Consider the following 13051-nt stretch of genomic DNA (forward strand, 5'->3'; position numbering starts at 1 on the left):
GAGATATTTGAACATTGCTTCTTTTCCAAGCACAGACTGTTTTTAGCAAAATTTATTGAGATGAATGGGATGAGGTTACTATTTCCCACTTAAATCCAAGATTTCCTTCCTATAATCCAGCAAGGAGACAAGTCCCTTTACTAATAATGAAGAAAATTCAACTGGTGGTTAGAATAGAATAGAATAGAATAGAATAGAATAGAATAGAATAGAATAGAATAGAATAGAATAGAATAGAATAGAATAGAATAGAATAGAATAGAATAGAATAGAATAGAATAGAATAGAATAGAATAGAATAGAATAGAATGGAGCTGGAAGGGACTTTGGAGGTCTTCTAGTCCAGCCCCCTGCTCGAGCAGGAGAAACTATACCATTTCAGACAAATGACTATCTAGTCTCTTCTTAAAAATCTCCAGTGATGGAGCGCCCACAATTTCTGAAGGCAAGCGGTTCCACTGGTTAATTGTCCTCACTGTTATGAACTTTCTCCTTAATTCCAGGTTGCTTCTCTCTTTGTTCAGTTTCCAACCATGGTTTCTTGTCCTGTCCTCTGGTGCTTTAGTGAATAATGTGACCCCTTCTTCTTTGTGGCAGCCCCTCAAATACTGGAATATTGCTATCATGTCTCCCCTATTTCTTCTTTTCTTTTCTTTACATAATGGCTTTCTGTCTGGGAACCATCGATTAAAAGACTCATATGTATCACCTTGGGAAACTAAATGTGTTCATGAATGTATTTTTGGAGCAGTGGGGAAATTTTGCAAACCCATCGGGATGGAGGATTTCAAAGAAGGCCCTACAGAATCACTCTTAGTCTGTTGTTAAACTGATAAGATAAAAGCACTCACCTGATATTTGGCCAGGAGTTTGCTCCTCCAAAGTGAATGAGGGATGTCATGAACCGAGAGGCGCAAATTGTGATAACTGTCCTTAAACAGTAGAGGCTTAGGCTCTTCTAACAGATAGCCACCAAGAGTCCTTTCTATTTCAAGCACTTCCTGTGGGACAAGCAAAACAAAAGGACAAAAAAGTAAAAAAAAGAAAAGAAAAGAAAAGAAAGCAATTTTATTGGGAAGGCGATACAAGAGAGGTGAGATAGAGAAGGAACGTGACAGCTGGTGTACATCTACACCCTATCATAGATTGCCTCGCTGGCATCTTCCAGATATGCAGTTCCCAGGACTTTATTTTTTATTTTTATTTATTTTTTTTATTTTTTTTTATTACATTTATATACCGCCCTTTCCCTGAGGACTCAGGGCGGTTTACAGGGAGTTAAAAAACCAGCAATACAAAAGTTAAAACCAATTTAAAAAAGATTAAACTAACCCTGTGCAATTAAAACCCCGATTAAAATAAATTACTCCTCAGCCTGGGCCCGAGAGCTCAAAGAGCCAGGTCTTCAGGCCCCGGCGGAATGACCGGAGGTCGGGGGCAGTCCTCAGCTCCACCGGCAGCTGGTTCCAGAGGGCAGGCGCCCCCACTGAGAAGGCCCTATCCCTGGGTGTCACCCGCCGGCAATCTCTTACCGGTGGGACCCTGAGCAGACCCTCCCTGTGGGAGCGCACTGGGCGAAGGGCATTTGATGCCGGCAGCAGGTGTTCCCTCAAATACCCCGGACCCAGGCCATGTAGGGCTTTATAGGTGATAACCAGCACCTTGAATTTCACCCAGAGGGCAACCGGAAGCCAATGCAGCTCGCGGAGTAGAGGTGTTACATGGGAGTATCGGGAGACCCCCATTACAACTCGTGCGGCCGCATTCTGCACCAGTTGAAGCCTCCGAGTGGTCTTCAAGGGCAGCCCCATGTAGAGAGCGTTACAGTAGTCCAAACGGGAGGTCACGAGCGCATGAGTAACTGTGCGTAGGGCGTCTCGGTCCAGATAGGGACGCAACTGGCGTACCAGGTGAACCTGTGCAAAAGCCCCCCTGGTCACGGCTCCTATGTGGTCTTCAAAATTGAGTCGTGAATCCAGGAGGACGCCCAAGTTGCGAGCCCTATCAACGGGGGGTAACACCTCACCCCCCATCATTAGAGGTGGAATAGTCTGGTTAGCCCGAGATGCCGATATGCACAGCCACTCAGTCTTGGCAGGATTGAGACGAAGCCTGTTTCTCCCCATCCAGACCTGAACCGCCTCCAGGCACCGGGACATCACGGCGAGGGCATCACTGGGTTGGTTCGGGGTGGAAAGAAAAAGTTGGGTATCATCAGCGTACTGATGATACCCCACCCCGAAACCACGAATGATCTCGCCCAGCGGCTTCATATAGATGTTGAACAGGAGAGGCGAGAGAACCGACCCCTGAGGGACTCCACAAATGAGAGGCCTCGGGGCGGATCTCTGCCCTCCCATCAACACCGACTGCGAGCGGCCCTGGAGGTAGGAGGAGAACCACCGTAAAACGGTGCCTCCCACTCCCAACCCCCTGAGACGCCGCAGCAGGATACCATGGTCGATGGTATCGAAAGCCGCTGAGAGATCTAATAGGACCAGGACAGAGGAGCAACCCCTGTCCCTTGCCCTCCAGAGATCATTCACCAGCGCGACCAATGCCGTCTCCGTGCTGTGTCCGGGTCTGAAACCCGATTGGTACGGGTCCAGATAATCAGTTTCCTCCAGGAAGCTGATGCGCCACCACACTCTCAACAACCTTAGCCAAAAAGCGACTTCTGGGTAACAAGGCCAATCTAACCTTAAAAGTTTGGGAATCCCAGTCCCATTCAGACAGAGGCCAGGTTGAAGAGAGCTGATGTACATGGCTATCTGTATTTCTAGGTCCCGGTTTGAGTTTCCATGCCTTTGAATTATTTGGTGCATGCTAAAGTTGGACCATAAAAAAGGCTGAGCGCCAAAGAATTGAGGCCTTTGAACTGTGGTGCTGGAGAAGACTCCTGCGAGTCCCTTGGACTGTAAGGCGATCAAACCGGCCAGTCCTAGAGGAGATCAACCCTGACTGCTCTTTAGAAGGCCAGATCCTGAAGCTAAAACTCAAATACTTTGGCCACCTAATGAGAAGGAAGGACTCACTGGAGAAGAGCCTAATGCTGGGAAAGATTGAGGGCAAGAGAAGAAGGGGACGACAGAGAATGAGGTGGCTGGATGGAGTCACTGAAGCAGTAGGCGTGAGCTTAGATGGACTCCAGAAGATGGTAGAGGACAGGAAGGCCTGGAGGAACATTGTCCATAGGGTCGCGATGGGTCGGACATGACTTCACAGCTAACAACAAGAACAACAATTTCTAGCCATCTACCAAAAACATCCGAGTATCTCTTTGAATAAATGTCTGAGCAAATTAACAAATTAAAGTTTTCTCTCTCACTTGACTTTGCCTATCATGGGCACCAGATAGCACCTCGTAGTTGGCAATCTTCTCTAATGCTCCAAAGCAGGGCTTTCCAAACTGGTGGACTGAGGAGGTCTACGACAACTCGCCACGGCCATCTTTCTACAGCTAACTTGCTGTGGCTTACTCGATGTGGACAACTCGCCACGGGGACAAGAGTTACACTCATATCGAAGAAATACTCGGGTGCCAAAGGGGGGACAAATAAAATGTGAATGACAAAAAATAAAATTATTTTTAAAGTTAATTTAAATAATTAAATTGAATTGTTGAATTATCCCACAGAGAATTGTCCCATGGCGAGTTGGCCATGGTGAGTTGTGTTGTGGCAAGTTGGTTGTGGTGAATTGGCCAGGGCGAGTTGGCTGAAGTAAGGTGTCCCATTCCGGGACTGAGGAATTCTGGGAGTTGAAATCCATAAGTCTAAAAGTTGCCAAGTTTGGAGAGCCCTGCTCTAAAGGCTGTCAATAGTCTAGATGCTAAATTTAACTTACGCCCAACCAGCTATACTAGTACACTATGATCTCACATGTCCTAATTCAAATCAACCAATCACTTGAAAAATCAATAATCTCATTATGATTTATTTCACTTCAGTTATAATGCAGGTTTCTCTCTCATCTAAAAATAATAACAATAATGAAAACACCCATATTATATTTGCAACCTTCACAATGTTATCCTGATCAAAGCTTTATTTGAGGAGTAATTAAGTAGAGTTCACTGCCTGAAGGCATTCACCTTGTATATACCATAACAATCTTGCAACGTTAAGCATTCTACTTCAATTTCTTGAGCCATGTCCTTTATAAAAATGTAAAAAGATAATTTCTAGAGTCCTTTTTTCAAAAGCTATTTTAACTTGTGGGTTGGGATGGGAGCAGGGAGGTTGAATGCCAGTTGTGACATCAAGGTTAAAATGCACAACACAATAAGGCCTAAAATACCAGCTTGATGTTGATTGCTGGAACTAATCACTCTGGTTGGTAAAAAGGCAGATGGAGATTTATACTTCATTAAGAATGATGGGTCACTTTCATTAGGCATGCAAAGTGATGCTAACATTATTGATAGGCTATGGAAATAGCTCGACAATAGGTAGTTTCAGAGGAATAGCAACTAAGCAGTTTCTTTCTTCATAACTGGCCTTTATACTTTGATCACAAAGAAAACTTGGCTATAAAAAAAGCACACAAGAAAACCTATTCTGGACCTGTTCAACTTGTGACTTGCTATTAAGGGCAGATTGGATCATAAGGTAAAGGTTCCCCCGCACATGCGTGCTAGTCGTTTCCAACTCTAGGGGCCGGTGCTCATCTCCGTTTCAAAGCCGAAGAGCCAGCGCTTGTCCGAGGACGTCTCCGGAGTCATGTGGCTGGCATGACTAGATGCCAAAGACGCACGGAATGCTGTTATCTTCCCACCGTGGTGGTCCCTATTTTTCTACTTGCATTTTTACGTGCTTTCGAACTGCTAGGTTGGCAGAAGTTGGGACGAGTGACAGGCGCTCACTCTGCTACACGGCACTCAGAATTCGACCCGCTAAACTGCCGACCTTCTGATCGACAAGCTCAGCGTCCTAACCCACTAAGCCACCGCGTCCCTTAGATTGGATCATACAGAAATGCAAATCAGAGTATGTGTTCCATGGTTCCATACTCTCCAGATCACCTCTTGACATTGGAAACCAGAAGGGGATATTAAAATGATAAATGATGCGATTACATTAATTAGATGAAGACCTTATAAAGAGAAGTCCTATATTTAGATCAGACCTGACCAAATCAAGACAGTCTGGCAGTGGCCCTCAAACAGGTCAGGCTAGTGACTTGCTCCCGGCCTTACAATTTGACATATTTTATCCGAAGACCAGTGCTTTTTTTGTAAAAGAAAAAGGTGCCGGAACTCACACGTCATACAACCTGCCTTGCCTACCCTACAAGGTGCCATCCAAAAAAGGTGCCGGAACTCCGTTCTGAGCTTTCTATGAGAAAAAAAGCCCTGCCGAAGACTGATGTGAAATCTTTTGTAGGCCAAGAATGTGCTCAACACACCATTAAGTGGTTATCTACCAACTTACACAGGGATTATGAATCAATTTTTGTATTTCTCTTGAACCCTGAAAAGTAGGGAACTAAAGAGCACCCAAAAGATCACAATAAGTAGCTAATTCAGCCTTCCTGGATAGATACAATCGGATATACAGATACTACATCCAAAATTGCCATCCATCAGAGAATTTGGTCACGATGGCTTGGAATTCTGGGAATCAAGACCCAACATAAATGGAAGCGGTGTACTTGGGAAAGATGGACTTGTAAAGATCTTGTGCACAGTGCCAGTTAGCATACATTTTAAAATGTCTAAAGAGTTTGATTATAAGACTTAAAATCTACTCTGTTTCTCAGAAGCTTCAGATAAATAACATAAGATGGCTCAACTGCATGATTGAAGACGATGTACTAGCAACCACAATTTAGCTCAACGTTTTTGTGTTGATAGGCGAGACATTAGTTAAGTGAATTTTGCCCCATTTTATGACCCTGCTTACCACAGTTGTTAAGTGAATCATTGCAGTTGTTAAGCTAGTAACATGGTTGTTAAGTGAATCTGACTTTCCCATTGATTTTGCTTGTCAGAAGTTCACAAAAGATGACCACAAAAGATGGGACACTGCAACCGTCATAAATATGAACCAGTTGCCAAGCATGTGAATTTTATTCATGTGGCCATGGGGACGCCGCAACAGTCCTAAGTGTGAAAAATGGTCATAAGTCACTTTTTCAGTGCCATTGTAACTTGGAATGGTCACTAAATGAAATGCTGTAAGTTGAGAACTACCTGTATGCAATGTAGATTATGACCGGTTTTTATCTTAAGACAAAAGCAATGGAATAGTGTGATTTTCAGCTCTCTTCTACGACTCTGATGACATAAGAAATATATCAAACAGGAAAACTCATCCCCTTTCTCAAATTTTCTTTGGTTGAAGAGGCTAATGATTGGGGTGGGGAACTCCCAGACCTATCCTTATTTTTGCTAAAAACTCCAAGGCAGAATTTTAGGGCATAAGATAAAGCCATAGGTGAATCTTCTAGGTTTTTGGAATCACTTGGACACAAATTATAATTTGTACATGGTGATCCTCCTAGTACCGTGGTGGCGAACCTATGGCACGCGTACCAGAGGTGGCATTCAGAGCCCTCTCTGTGGGCACGGGCGCCACTGCCCCAGCCCCGCCTCCCCCCATGGCCCCCTTCTCACCAGAAGCCCCCCCCCGGAGAGTTGACCCCGGGCGTGGCCTGTGGGGAGCAGCACAGCCAAGAACATGGCAGCCAGGCAGCAGGGACAAGACTCCACCTTCGCACCCCGAAGATTCTGCTGGGTAAGGGTGGAGGGCGTGGCTGCCATGGTGCTACAGGGCCGTCTGGGTTATCAGCGGGCCGTGGAGGCGGTGGGTAGCCCTGCGAGTGGGCGGGGTGGAGCAGGGGGTGGAGCGGGGATGGAGCAGAGGCAGGCGGCAGAGCAGGTAGGTGGGCCAGGGGGCGGTGCGGGTTTTGGGCACTTGGTCTCTAAAAGGTTCGCCACCACTGTTCTAGTACATATAGACTGGTGTTATGGGCAATAGGGACAAGTGGTCAAGGAAAGTTACAGTGCTTATGACTGCAGCAATGAAAGAGCATAGCAGTTACTCTTCCTTTCTGCACCCTTTTCCCCATCTCCTGTAGGCTGTCAGCTGTTTGACAAAATCAAATTCCGAGATATTCATATCCAAGTTAAGGAATCACAATACATGACCAGAGCACCATTCACTCTATGTTGGGATGCTGTTGTTTTCCTTTCTTTCTTCTTAATAGGTGTATTGAAATTAAAGGCCTACCCATTATCTACATTAGCAAAAATTGATAGGAAAAAGATGTTTCCCACATGAAAACTATTAAAAGCTAACAAATCTTTTTTTTTTAAATTCTATCTTCAAAATAGGACACAAAATAGTTCCTGCAATACTTTCTTTCTCCTCCTGGGAGCTTCATGGAAAATGTCAGGGCTGCTCCCTAAGGAGGAATGGGTTAAAGGAACTTATTACTGAAACTAAACTCTGTGTCGCTTTTCAGCTCATTGCATCAGGCTGTTTTGCTCCCCCGAGTAACACCTTTCCTAAGTCACATTGCATGCTTGGATTACCAGCAGGCCCTCTTTGGGGCATAGAGGTCCAAAATAAGTGCAAATGAGAGAGCTGGACAAGAAGTACTGAACAATCAACTTTCTTGAATAAGTTATTATAGCCTTTTTTAAAATATGGGAAACCTAACAGTACCGAAGTAGGAAACAGAAGTGTTTCTATAAGGTGCAGGTATTTAAAGATGAGGATTCAAAAATGGCTCATCTTTGGATAATAACCACGTCAACTGTTTGCCTATGTAACATTACGCAAACTCAGTGCACTTCTATGGGACACACAAGAATTACCAAGCATGTAGCAATCATCTGCAGAGAAAACCAGCAACTTATAAGCACGATGAACTAACCTTTAGCTCATGGGACACACTGTCCCCTTCTCCAGTCCTCATTAGAATACATAAAGAAATTTAGCACATTTATTAGGAACTTAGATTCCTACGCATTTCAGGAGGTAAGGGTGGGTCAGACAAAAATCTATCTGTACCACTTGATGCAATTGAAATCAATTCTTATGCAAACTTTCCCACATCTAATACTGCCTACCTCCAGTATTACAGCCGTATGACCTAATCCTTGATCATTGGTCACACAGATTGGGACGGGTCCGGTGAAACAAAGAAAGGCAATAGACTGAGGAAGCTGGAAGCTGAATTTCCTCTTTTGAAGACTTTGGGATCTGGGTTGGTACGAAAGCTGTAATAATGATAAAGGTAAAGGTTCCCCAGCACATGCGTGCTAGTCGTTTCTGACTCTAGGGGCCGGTGCTTATCTCCGTTTCAAAGCTGAAGAGCCAGCGCTTGTCCAAGGACATTTCCGTGGTCATGTGGCCGGCATGACTAGACGCCAGAGGCGCACGGAACGCTGTTACCTTCCCACCGTAGTGGTCCCTATTTTTCTACATGCATTTTTTTACGTGCTTTCGAACTGCTAGGTTGGCAGAAGCTGGGACGAGTAACAGGCGCTCGCTCTGTTACGCGGCACTCGGGATTCGACCCGCCAAACTGCCGACCTTCTGATCGACAAGCTCAGCGTCCTAACCCACTGAGCCACCGCGTCCCTACTGGTAATAATGATATCCACCTCTATTTCTCTCATTGAAGGACAAACAGATATATCTATTATTATTATTATTATTATTATTATTATTATTATTATTATTATTATTATTATTATTATTATTATTAGCGTATGGCATTGTTACAGTAGCCAGGAGACCACAATGCTATTGCAGAGTAGTAGTTTGGCTTGCCAAGGTACCAGCCCTGTTATGGGAAATGCACTCTTCCCAAGGTGTGCCACAGGAGGGTAAGCTGGCTTTACATTAGAAAGAAAGACAAGTGGTTCTTCCTTCAGCTTCACCCAAGGGCCCTATCATTCCTGGAGCTGCCTTGCAAGCAGGTGCCACAACTGGGAATGTTCAGGGCCATCAGGAATCTGACTGCCTGCACGCGGCACAGCTTGTCTCCCCACCAAAGTGGTAACTACGGCATTTTACCGACTCACAAAGAACACGCTTTCAAACTGCAAGGTGTCAACGCTGCTAACAGCGGATGTTCTTGCTTTGACAACGGATGAACAATGCAGCCATTTTTCTCTATGCTTTTAGAATCAGTTGGTGCTGGGAGGGGGGATTGGAATGAGAGTTCAGTTAGTCATAGTAGTAATAACTATGCCGTGGGAATCCAAGGACACATTGGGTCCAGAGCTAATAACCTTTTGGCGGGCTGGAGAGCTGGGGAGAAAGCCCGTGTTTCAAGCTAATTGGGGATTGTGCTTTATGACTGTGGGAACTGCACTTTGTTACTTTTTATCCAGGGGAGGGGAATTTAGTTTTTGGGTTCAACTACGCAGTGCCGATACTTTGTTTCCCGAATAAAAGATTCCTTAAGGAAAACAATGCCTTGAAGTTCTTTTGAAGGGTTTCATCTGTCGGAACCGTGACACAAGGTGGGCATAAGCTAAGGCAAGTGATGGGAGCTCACCCCACCACCCACTTGCTAGGACTCAAACCACCATTGTCATTAAGCCATTGAGCCACTGTCTTTCCTAGATATACCAATGGAAAATAGTTCACTTGGTAAAACTTTGTGTTGATCTTGTAGGCATCTACATCCCAACTCCTGAAACATGGTTGCCTGGCTGCCGGTGAACTGAACAGTGCATGATAAGCCAAGGCAAAGATGATTAAAGCACAATTCCAATAACACCATTGCTGGCACGATCCACAAAACCATATGAGATACATTTGTGGGTTTTTTGTTTCCCCTTTTAATTACCCATATGTCAAGTCTCTGTTAAAGCCGTATGGAGCAAACATCACTTTGCACGCTCTAAAATAAGCAACTCATCATTCAGTGTCATGAAGGAAAAATGCCCTCTGTGGTCTGAGGATTTTCTTAATAGGATCACAAATATGTTCTGCAATGGCTTTCTACAACTCACTGTCGTCTAGGTGAGCTGTCATAAAGTTCACATCGCACCCAGCCAGCTTAAGCAATGGACTAAGAAGACTGGAATTACAATCCAATACATTGGGAGAACCCCCAGATGGTGGAGGCCATGCTGAATTCTACACTAATCTACATTAATTTGTGTAAGTGTATATGCGTAAGGAAAGTATGGACTATTTATTGAGAGCACAGAGGACAGGGAAGGGGAAAAGGGAAAGAACAACCTCAGCTATGCATTACCTTTAAAGCATCAGGTGTGTCCTCCAAGCAATATACTTTGAGATTGTATTCCAATGAGGTACAGAGGGTGGGAGCAAAAATAGCCAGCTGCAGTCTCTTGATGGCTGACCTAGAATAGGATTCTCCCACAAGGGCGTATGTTCCAAGCTGTTCTAGCAGGATATGGCAGCACCTGGGTTCCAGCTGGCAGTAACAAGGTGTGTTTAAAGTCTCTTCATCTAGTGTCACAACTTCCTGGAGGAGGAAAAGGGGGTAAGAAGGGAATAAAAACATTGTAGGTTCCACCTGGATACCCATTTTAAGGAGTACCTACTTAAAATCCCTCCCTCCAATTATGAGAGCTGTACACATAGTGTTCCTTTAAAAACAGAAATGACGGGATGTGATAAGCAAAGCTAAGTTTGGAGTCAAGAGACTTTGTTCATTGGCATCTCCTTTAGTTTGGAGACTGCAGTTGACTAAACTTACTTTGCAAAATGTGGTCTGTGATGTTTTGAAGGGATATGTAAGGGTTTCCATCATTCTTACACAAATTTTGCCCGGCTGTGCCAGGAAGCATTAATAGTATTGAATACATTGGTTTTTTTAATACTATTACACAGAATGACACTTTCTAGCCACACTGAATACTGTTGTTACAGAATAGAAATGCTGGTCTTTTCTGAGTTTGATTCCCCAGATGTGGCAGGACTACAACCACCTTAATCCCTGACCATGCTGGCTGAGGCAGTGCAGGACTGTTTTTTTCATAACTTACAGGAGATCTAGTATTAGGAATAAAATTGCTAAATACTAAGGAGAGATATTTTTTTAGAAAAAGTAAAGATTAAAAACAGAAGTTTGAATATTGAAAAATAACTAAAAATAATGCTTTACAATGTGAAAATCAATCTTCACTATCAAATAGTATCGACTTTCCTGCATGAGAAGAGGGCTGGACCGTAAGATCTGCAAGGTGCCTTCCAGCTCTGTTATTCTGTCAAATAAATGAATTGCTCCACAGATGGATAAGCAACATACACTCTCCCTTTTTACAATTCTATAATCCCTTAATTATTCAGGGTAGAGTTGGGGCGACTGGATGGAAGTGAGTATTTACTGGCTGGATGCCCTTTCTGATGCCACACGGAGTTCACAGCAGATATTTTTTCTTTGCTCCCTAAGAGAGAAATATCTGCCGCTACCTAGGATTGAACTCTCAACCTCCAGAGTGGGAGGTGAGTGTCTTCACCACTAGGCCACCAAGTTGCTTGGATAAGCGACATACACTGAACTTCCACAACTGGGACTACAACTTCTTCTATAAGACTTCATTCCAATATCATCATCATCACCGCCACCACCATCATCATCATCATGTACTTCTTTGGTTAATTCAGCTTACCTCCCAGTGTCCTTGGTGGGACTGGGTTTTCAACTGCAACATCCAGTCTGGGGAAGTGACCTCTGCACAATGTGGAACAGTCAAGATGACTGGGCGGCATAAGAGCAGCCCCGTAGGACCACAGGTCACTCTGGGACTCAGTACTGTCTGTGTGCCTTCAGAGGGAAAGCTAGAAAGGACAAACGCAAGACACTTTTGTTGGCTCTATGGAACTCTTGCAGAGTAATCGTCTTAGAAATGGAAAAGAATATCTGAGAAAATTGAACTTCATACTCTTTAGCGCGGGGATCTTCAAACTTGGCCCTTTTATGACTTGTGGACTTCAACTCCCAGAATTCTTCAGCCAGTGTGCCTGGCTGAGGAATTCTGGGAGTTGAAGTCCACAAGTCATAAAAGGGCCAAGTTTGAAGACCCCTGCTTTAGCAGGAACAAGACAGAGTGGAGTACTGAAGTCAATGCATACCTTGTTGCTGAAATTCACAACTGTTAACCAATGTAACATTCTGTTATTTTTAAAATGTGAAATAATTCTTTTTCTTGAACTATCATACTGTTTGAGTTAATGAATATTTGTTATTTTTCCTTGTCCTGATTCATTTTTTTTTCTTTACCCCAATCACTTTTCTGACCTGACCCTATCTATCTGCTGAATACATGTGACCACGTAGTGCTTAACCCACCCCAGTCCACAGGGTTGTTGTTCTTATTGTTGGAAAAAAATAGGAGGAAAGTATGTTGGATATGTTCGCTGTTTTGAGTTATTTGTAAATATAATAAAGCTGGGATACAAATAAATAAATAAATGCCAACCTAAACTCCAACTCAACAAGTCAGAATCCTATGATTTCAGTAAGGTGCTGGCTGTTGTGATTCAGGGTCAGCCTGTGGGTTCGGCAGTTGGGTCGGACGACTCAGAGGAGGAGGGGGGTGTTGAAGATCTTGCTGAGGGGGTTGAAGATCTTGCTGATGAGAGCCCTCAGCCAGGCCCCTCCCACCTGGTCACGACGCAGACCCAGCTGTGTGAGCCTGACAGCGTGGATGAAGATGACCCACAGCTGGCCCTGTTCAAGGACGCCCGACGCAGGAGGCAGTCAATCAGGAGTAAACAGAGGAAGGTAATGGGGCACCTCGGAAGGAGGCAGAGAGAAGCCACGCCCTGAACTGTATAAAAGGGGAATGCGTGGGAGGGCTGGTTTGCTGAAGGCAACCGCTTGAAAAGCTCCTGTTTCTTGGTTCGTGTCTTGTGTTCCGTTTGTTTTTGTATCAATAAATTTGGCAGGCTTAATTCCAGCCTCTTGCCTTCTTGTAAAAGGGGTTGTCCCTGCCTTTTCTGCAGGGCCGGTAGCAGGCTGGTACAGAACACTGGCAGCTTTTTTCCCCATTTAGATGTATTGTATTTCAACTCCAGGCCATGCTATGGGAGTTGGTTCATTACATTTGGAA

The 13051-nt window shown here is 44.4% G+C and overlaps 1 protein-coding gene across 2 annotated transcripts in view; it reads right to left on the minus strand.

The window, feature by feature from the left end:
* Window positions 1-13051, minus strand: part of UNC5B (unc-5 netrin receptor B) — a gene marked incomplete at its 5' end in the record, with an annotated part of 216946 nt that overhangs the window by 3294 nt on the left and 200601 nt on the right. For both annotated transcript variants that reach the window (XM_081328218.1, XM_081328217.1), the window contains 3 exons: window positions 852-1001; window positions 10225-10458; window positions 11609-11777. In XM_081328218.1, coding sequence (XP_081184344.1) covers window positions 852-1001; window positions 10225-10458; window positions 11609-11777 — 553 coding nt within the window. The remainder of the gene's footprint in view (window positions 1-851; window positions 1002-10224; window positions 10459-11608; window positions 11778-13051) is intronic.

Source organism: Vipera berus, assembly GCF_964194415.1.
Source record: "Vipera berus genome assembly, chromosome: 5".
NCBI lineage: Eukaryota > Metazoa > Chordata > Lepidosauria > Squamata > Viperidae > Vipera > Vipera berus.